The sequence below is a fragment of the Herpailurus yagouaroundi genome, unplaced genomic scaffold, assembly GCF_014898765.1.
Source record: "Herpailurus yagouaroundi ecotype Mexico unplaced genomic scaffold, PumYag 28, whole genome shotgun sequence".
NCBI classification, from domain to species: Eukaryota; Metazoa; Chordata; class Mammalia; order Carnivora; family Felidae; genus Herpailurus; species Herpailurus yagouaroundi.
Genome location: NW_024412376.1, coordinates 111,502,738 through 111,511,511, shown reverse-complemented (window position 1 = coordinate 111,511,511; position 8,774 = coordinate 111,502,738). Strand labels below are relative to the sequence as shown.

Genomic DNA, 8,774 nt, shown 5'->3' with positions numbered 1-8,774 from the left:
TAAGGAGTGCACTTGTGATGAGCACTGGATGTTATATGTAAGTGTTGAGTCACTATATTGTACACCTGAAACTAATATTACACTGTATGTTAACTAACTGGAATTTAAATAAAAACTTTTTAAAAAATCATTGAAACTTAGAAAAATAATAACCAAAATAAAAAAGAAAGTATTCAAGACAAAGAACCTACAGACAAATGTGAAGGGATAACTTCTCAGCAAGATGGACGTGTAATAATAATCTCGATTGATCCCTTAATTAATTTCAAATATATTTATATCTAAAGGTCTTAATTTTATTTGTTATAGTATAACTATTGTTTTAAAACATGCCTTTTGTATTCCCATGAAAGCTAAATAATTCTATGTCACAAATTATTTCTGTCTTACAAAGTGATGAAGGCAATTTCAAGTACTCATTGGTTTAAGCATCTGATAAGGAAAAGTATGGGCTTATCTCTCTGATATCTATTTATGCTAAAAATGGAAGAATTACTATCACTTTACAGAATTTTTGTGTGCGTGTGTGCATGTGTGTGTTATAATTTTGTGAGAACTTAACTGGAGTCTTATTCATCATAAAAATTTACTGCTCAGTCTATAATTTTAAGTTACCTGGTGATTACAATACAATATTGTTGTCTATATTCATGATACTTGTCAAGACTGGATCTTAATTATTCCAACCAAAACAAAAAAAAAATAGTAATTATGTGATGTGATAGAAGTGTTAATTATCACTACAATGGCAACCATATTACAATATGGTAAATTTATACAGTGTTGTATGTCAAATATATTTTAATAAAAAAATTAATTGGCATGTAAATAATTAATAAGGAACTCCACCTCTCTCAATGAAATCTGAGTTTGCTGCAGGTTGTTCAGATTTGATTCCATAGGAGTTCTTTTCTATCCACTGATCTCCTATCAGCAGTTTTGAAGTCAGTTTAGTAGACAGTCTTCCAAATCATTATTACCTGGGAATGGAAGCAAATAGAGTCTGATGTGATTCCCCTTCCCAACCCTGGGCTTTAACTCTGTGAACCTTTTTGTACAACTGTTGGTAGGACTCAATTTTATTACACATATGGCAAAAACAATAGCTACAACAGGATGTAGTTAGTATTTACTTCACAAACGTGATATGCACTTAAATATTAAAAGTCTGAAGTGTTATATGTATCTTTCTAAAAAGACAATTTATTAAAAAAGAATCAAATAGGGGGCCTGGGTGGCTCAGTTGGTTAGGCGTCTGACTCTTGATTTCGGCTCAGGTTATGATATCACAGTTCATGGGATCAAGCCCCGTGTCAGGCTCTACACTAATAGCACAGGGTCTGCTTGAGATCCTCTCTCCCCCTCTCTCTGCCTCTCCCCTGCTCACTCTCTGTCTCTCTCTCTCTCAAAATAAATAAATAAACTTTTAAAAAAAGGGTCAAATAAGTAGGTGTGACAACCCTATATTCCATTAGAAGGATAAAACTAATTTACTTTTTTAAATATTCAAAACCACTGTAATTATGATATTTATATTTCTTATTAAAACAATCAAGTTAATAATATCATTTATGATTACTACCGAAGTATATTATAAAGAATGCAGTCTCGGGGCGCCTGGGTGGCGCAGTCGGTTAAGCGTCCGACTTCAGCCAGGTCACGATCTCGCGGTCCGTGAGTTCGAGCCCTGCGTCGGGCTCTGGGCTGATGGCTCAGAGCCTGGAGCCTGTTTCCGATTCTGGGTCTCCCTCTCTCTCTGCCCGTCGCCCGTTCATGCTCTGTCTCTCTCTTTCCCAAAAGTAAATAGACGTTTGGAAAAAAAAAAAAAAAACTTTAAAAAAGAATGCAGTCTCAGGCCCCACCCCTTCCCTCCATCTTACCTGTTTCCATTAGATCAATCATGGAATTAATAGAATTTTAGAAATCACTTAGTTCAAACCTTCAGTTTATAGATTAGAAAGATAAGGTCTAGGCAAGAGAAATTACTTGGCTAAAGTTACTCAAGTAGATAGGGACTGGACTTGAACTCAGTCTTCCAAAGGAATGTATAGTCCCAACATCTCCAGTCTAAAACCTATCAACTAGTTTCTGTTGTTTACAAAGCCATGCCTAACTCTTTCACCTGGCATTCAAGACCTCTCCGTTGCTGCCCTAAACTTTCTTTTCAACTTTATCTTTCCCTTCTTATAAAATACCACTCCCTTCAAAGTGTCCATGGGTGTTCCCAAGGCTTTCTCCTCTACTTGAAAAGTTTTTGTCCCTATCCTTCTCCATGGACAAGTCCTATATATATGTCATCTTCTACACAAAGAATTTGATGATTCTCTTAACCAAAATCCTCTATCTGTAGAGAAACACTTGTGGAATTTTCCACTTTCTTTCTTTCCTCTTACACTGATTTGTGTATGTTGTAACTCTCTTCCTAAAACTGATGCTAGTTGTTGGCAAAGCCTGTATCAGACTCACCCTGTTAATTTCAAGTTTGTTGTTTTTTAAATATACAATAAAATATTTTCTACACTGGCTAAATCTACCCATAAATCTGGTTTTTCCTTAAACCAAAAAGAAAACAAAACAAGCAAATATTGTCCCAAATCAGTCCTAAATTACAACAAATCCTCTTAATTTAATTTTTTTTAATTTACTTTCAGGTGCAATGATGAAGACTTTTTTCCTAGTTGTGAATATCCTTGCATTAACCTTGCCATTTTTGGTGAGTTGATTTCATCTAATCAATTTGTATTAAGATTTTAAGAAAATTTTATTTGAAAGTTCTATTGTGGAAAGTTAAGTTATATTTCATGTAACAAAGTAACTGCATACTTGCTATATTTTCTTAAAGTTTTATTGATTTTATATTATAAAATTAGAGTCATGTTCTTCTGGATATGATTTTAGCTCCCAGGAATTAAGAAATCACACTTTAACATGTATGAAAAACCCTTAAAATTCTCATACTATACAGAAAATACATTGGGGAGGTAAAGAGAGAACAATTCTGGAAATATTTTTAAGTTATAAAATGTTCTAAAAATAATTCCTAAAGAATAAATATATAAGTCATAACCCAGGATCATAAATTCTTTTTATTTAACTTTTTAAAAAAAATTTAGTGTGTTGTTTTTTTTGAGAGAGAGAGAGATCCAAGAAAGAGAGATTATCCAGGGATCCCAGGCACTTATTTGCCCATAGCAAGAACAAGAAAACAAACATAAGATGATGTTAGATGACCATCTCTTAGATTATAAATTTTGGAAGGTACTAGTCTTTGTTTCATAATTCATGTATTATTCAATTTAGACTTCCTTTTAAGCTAATATTTATTAAATAATTCTATGAGGTAAATTCTTAGAGTCAAACTCCTTAAAATTTTGAATTATTATGACTTTTACGTTTATTTTACTTCATTTATTCCTTGAAATTCCATTTTACTTTGCCCACCAGCACATTTTGAACCTAGGTTTTCTCTCTGAATAATCAGGATTAAAACTGAAATAAGAAAATTATTATTTTAGGTTGCTGGACACATTGCCAACATGTGTTTGGGAGCGGGAGTTCTCACACAACACCAAGAAATTATTGGACACCAGCAGTGTGTCAGAGATTCCAACTCCATTCTGAAACCATCTACCCAGAGACAGTGTCAAATTCCACAGGTTGAGGGTTCAGACTGTCCCGCTGCTCTCACTTCAGACACTAGTCACAAGCCCAGGCTGTTGCCTGTAGTTCTGAAGACTGGCTATCAATGGGAGTTTTCCACATTCCCCTCCTTGGATTTGGTTAATCAGCTAGAGCAGCTCACAGAATTCAGGAAATGTTTTACTTACTAGATTACTGGTTTATCATAAAAGGATGTACTCAGGAACAGTCAGATGAAGAGATACATAGGGTAAGGTATGTAAGAAGGGGTACAGAGGTCTTATGCCCTCTCCAAGAAAGTCACTTTCCCTGAATTTCCATGTGCTTACCAACCCAGAAGCTGTCTGAACCCATCCTTTTGGGGTTTGATGGAGGCTTCCTTACATAGGGATGACTGCCTAAATTTTTGGCTGTTGTCTGCTGACTCAACCTCCAATCCCTTTCCCCTCCCTAAAGGATTACAGAGTGGGATTGAAAGCCCCAACCTTCAAACCAAAAGGTTAGTTTCTCATGAGGCACCTGGATAGCTCACTGAGTTAAGCATCCCACTCTTGGTTTCAGCTCAGGTCTGATCTCCTGTTTCCTAGGTTTAAGCCCCCTGTCAGATTCCGCGCTCCCAGAGCAGAGCCTAGTTAGGATTTTCTGTTCCCCTCTCTCCCTGCCCCTCCCCTGCTGGAGCTCTCTCTCTCTCTCTCTCTCTCTCTCTCTCTCTCTCTCTCTCAAAATAAATAAATAAACATTGAAAAAAGAAAAAAGGTTGGTTTCTCTGGCAACCAGTCTCCATCCTTAGGTGGGGTCCACTTCATTAACATAATGAAAGACACCTTCTTCCCAACCCCATGCCCATCACTTGGGAAATCACAAGGGTTTTAGGAGCAGCACTGTGCCAGAACCTGGAATGAAGACCAAATATATATTTTTTATTATAAATCGCAGTATCACATGATCCACAACTGCCTGGTCTATAGCAACCTCTTCCTGAGCTACTTGAGCTTACTGTAGCTCCCAAACACTTCTTCCCATTTTCACAAAGGCTTCAAGCCCCAGGGACATGAATAAATAATTCAAAAAGAATGAAAGTTTATAGATTTTACCATTCAATCTTGTGAACAATCAAAACTATACATATTTTGTGATAGTATCTTATACATGTTAATTTGTCCCTTCTCTCCAAATATAGTTAGGATAATGTTTATTATTAACATTATGTGATGAATTGCACAATCTTATAGCCTACTGGTGGAATTATAAGTTGGCACAACTTTTCTGTACAGCAATCCGATAATTCCCATTAAAGGATTTTTGTCACCCCCAAAAGTTATATTTTTTAAAACTATTTTAAGGCATCTATGAAAACTATTAAAAAGGACAGTCATATACAGATGTTACTCATCTATCTATTAATAAAACATTTTTTTAATTTTTTTTTCAACGTTTATTTATTTTTGGGACAGAGAGAGACAGAGCATGAACGGGGGAAGGCAGAGAGAGAGGGAGACACAGAATCAGAAACAGGCTCCAGGCTCCGAGCCATCAGCCCAGAGCCCGACGCGGGGCTTGACGGGGGGCTCGAATTCACGGACCGCGAGATCGTGACCTGGCTGAAGTCGGACGCTTAACCGACTGCGCCACCCAGGCGCCCCAATAAAACATTTTTTGAAAGAAGTCTTAACGGTTAACAATAAAGAATAAACATTTCATGACAGAATCATTTATCATTTATTTTTCGAATATAGATATTTGAGTATAAAAACTATATGATAAATGGGAAAAAAAGATGAGATATTGCTTCTTGAAAAAAAGCAAGATACAATATGTGTACTAACAGGAACATATACTAGGAACATATGTACAGATTGATATAATATGAAGATGTCTAGATTATCTCAATTTGGGGGTATATGCAAACTTTCTACAATATTCATATTACCTTTTAAGTTTTAATTTAGTAATTTAGTAAGTTTAGTAATTTAATGCATTTAGAGCAAAGAAATCTCTATCTCAACATACGTGAGTTTTATTATTTTATCAAATTTCTAATTTTCTGTACCAACATCATCCAAAAGAGTCTTTTTATATCCAAAGGATATGTGTGAACTGTCCTAAACTAGATCTATCATTTTTAAAAATGTTTAATCTTATAACCTCATCTCAAAAGTTTATATAAACTTTGTGAGTTTTTAAAGCTCTATATATATGCCTATGGAAATTGTTTTTTCACTCCTGATTCCCTATGCATGTTGCAATCCAGAATTAAGAAAAGTATTATAAAAACAAATGAAAGTTGATTAAAAAAACACTATTTTTTATATAACATTATATATTAATGTTATACAAGAGGCCGTTCTTTAATCGAAATAAACCTCATAAATTATCTTAGTAGGAGAGCAGAAAAAACTATGCTCAATGCCCCTCTTATTTATAATAATGTACATTCAAAAATCAAACAAAAAAAGAAACCAAAAACACAATGTAAATTCAATACAAATTGAATATAGGTTATTCATATTTTCCATTTAAACAAATATGTATATTTGTTGGCATAGGAGTCAGATGATCATACTATTTTCAACCTTAAAATTTTCTCCCCAGGTGGTGATTTATAAAGATTTTAATTAGCTTATTGCTATCACTTCCTGAGTGGCTCACAGACCCTATAGATTAAACAACCATGGAGAATGCATTACAATATTTTACAATATTAAAGCAAAAACAGAGAAACAATGTTTTGTCTTTAGTACAAAAGATTTTTAAACCACAAAAAATCTGGACTTTGCCTTGCTTTTTTAAACTTATTTCTCATTTTTGTGAACTGCAGCAGGGTGCACAGGTGCAAAACCAAGAACAACCAACTGTAAGTTTCTTTTAATTATTTCTTGTAGAGACATGAACTCTAAAGTATAATATTATGCACAGTTCAATGGTACGTAAATGCCTTCTGTCTAAAAATTAATAAATAAGCCCCATAAAATGATAATCTTTACCAAAAAAATCACTTCAGCAAACAATCATATGAATTGACCTCAATATTCACCTGAAAATCTTGGATTCTTTTTATGACCCGAGTCACGTATTTTTGGTTTTCATGTATATTTTGCAGCATGAGAAAATTAGCTCAGAATTTAATATTGGGGAGAAAAGGAAAACAAATGTAAAGTTTAATATCTCTCCTGACTAAAGACTGGGGGAAGGATCTTCTCTGACCCATCTTTGAACACCTCTCATACACTTGCATTTACTTCCTCTTTTTGTTTTCCAAATATGTTTGAATGAACACATTTAGATATGTCTCCTTTCATGAGAAATAGTTGCTTTGGAGTGTAATTTGTTGATTTGTTTTTATTTACATGGGAAGATTTAATGACATATTTTTATAAATTCACATAACCAATAGAAGAGAGGCAAATAAAAACAGAAAATTCCCTAAGTGATCTTTAGTGAATAAAATCCAAAGTAATAAAGAATAAAAGAATAAAGAATCCAAAGTATAAATCCAGGAATCCTCCCACATCACATTGTTTTACTATTCTGCTATAATTAGTTTAGAAAAAAAAATGTGCCCTCAACCTAATCTCTAGATAAATAAAATTTGTAAACAATTACAAATATGTGGTAAGAACACAGATATACACATATTTTAAAAGCTATATGTGCACATATATTTCTTTGCATGTGCTATGTTTGTGCATAATATGTCAAAGCTCTCTATGAGACTTTTCTAGGTATTGTACTTATTATAATGCCCAACATTTATTGAGCACTATTCATATATGCCAAGAACTGGCAATGTGGTTTACATTATGGATTACCTCATCTAATCTGTTTGAAACTAATATTATTTTTAATATTTGTTGAAAATCAAGAAATGGAAGAGAAGTGTACAAATCCGTATCTTGTAAAATAATATGGTTGTTGAGTTCACTGCTTCCAATATTGTATTTCTTCAATGTCAAATACTAAAATATATTACTTCAAAAAGTTCTAATTTAAGATTCTACCTACAATTATACCATCTGCACAATGTATTCTTTTTGCAGTGCCGTGAAAATGATGAAAGATTGCTTAATCAGAAAACTGCCAAGTATATCCCAGTTCATTATGTACTGAGTAACTATCCTCACTATGAGCCCAGTTACTACCCACATAAACCAGCTGTACCAGTTAATAATCAATATATGCCCTATCCATATTATGCAAAACCAGTTGCAGTTAGGCCACATGTCCAAATTCCTCAGTGGCAAGTCCTGCCAAACACCTACACACCCACTGTGGTACGTCACCCACACCTACCTGCATCATTTATTGCCATTCCCCCAAAGAAAATTCAGGATAAGACAGGCAACCCTACCATCAATACCATTGCTACTACTGAGCCTACACTTACTCCTACCACTGAACCAATAGTGAACACTGTAGTCACTACAGAAGCATCCTCAGAATTCACCATCACAAGCACACCTGAAACTACCACAGTTCCAGTGGCTTCAACCATGGTCTAAAAACTCTAAGGAAACGTCAAAGAAGATGACATCACAGGTAAATGAGCAAAAGACAAAAATAAATAATAAAGACAAGATTAAATTTCTGACTCTTGATTTCGGCTCAAGTCATGAACTCACGGGTTCAGGGGTTTGAGCCTCTGCATTGGGCTCTGCTCTGTCTGTGCAGACCCTGCTTGGGATTCTCTCTCTCCCTGTCTGTCCCTCTCCCACTCGCTCACTCGCCCTCTCTCTCTCAAAATAAATAAATAAACTTTAAAAAAATATTTAATAAAAATTTTTTAAAAATATACAGACAAGATCCATGGATTCATCAGTACAATCATAACATCTAAGATAGTACAATAGACAAATTAAGTCTGTTACAGGAGCAGTCAAAATGGGTTCATTATCATTTTACTTTGGTGGTGCCATACCATCGATATAGTAGATTCTGTTTCAGTAAGAAATGAAATATCTTATTTTACAAAATGAAGAAAAATTTGAGCTTTTATTATCAAACTTAATTTCAACAATTGGAACACGACTAGAATCGATTAGTTTTACTTTATTTCTGTTCACACATGAAGTAAAAACTTGTGATTTTTCTTATCTCAAACATAAATTTTCTTAGAACATTTATACAGAATGTCAGTT

General features: G+C 34.2%; 1 protein-coding gene across 1 annotated transcript; it reads left to right on the top strand.

Moving 5' to 3' along the window:
* The first annotated feature begins 2,659 nt into the window (after positions 1 to 2,659).
* On the top strand, positions 2,660 to 8,138 carry CSN3 (casein kappa). Its single transcript, XM_040476458.1, has 3 exons — positions 2,660 to 2,713; positions 6,461 to 6,493; positions 7,677 to 8,138. The coding sequence occupies exons 1-3, from the start codon at positions 2,660 to 2,662 to the stop codon at positions 8,136 to 8,138; spliced, it is 549 nt and encodes a 182-aa protein (XP_040332392.1).
* The last annotated feature ends 636 nt before the right edge of the window (positions 8,139 to 8,774 follow it).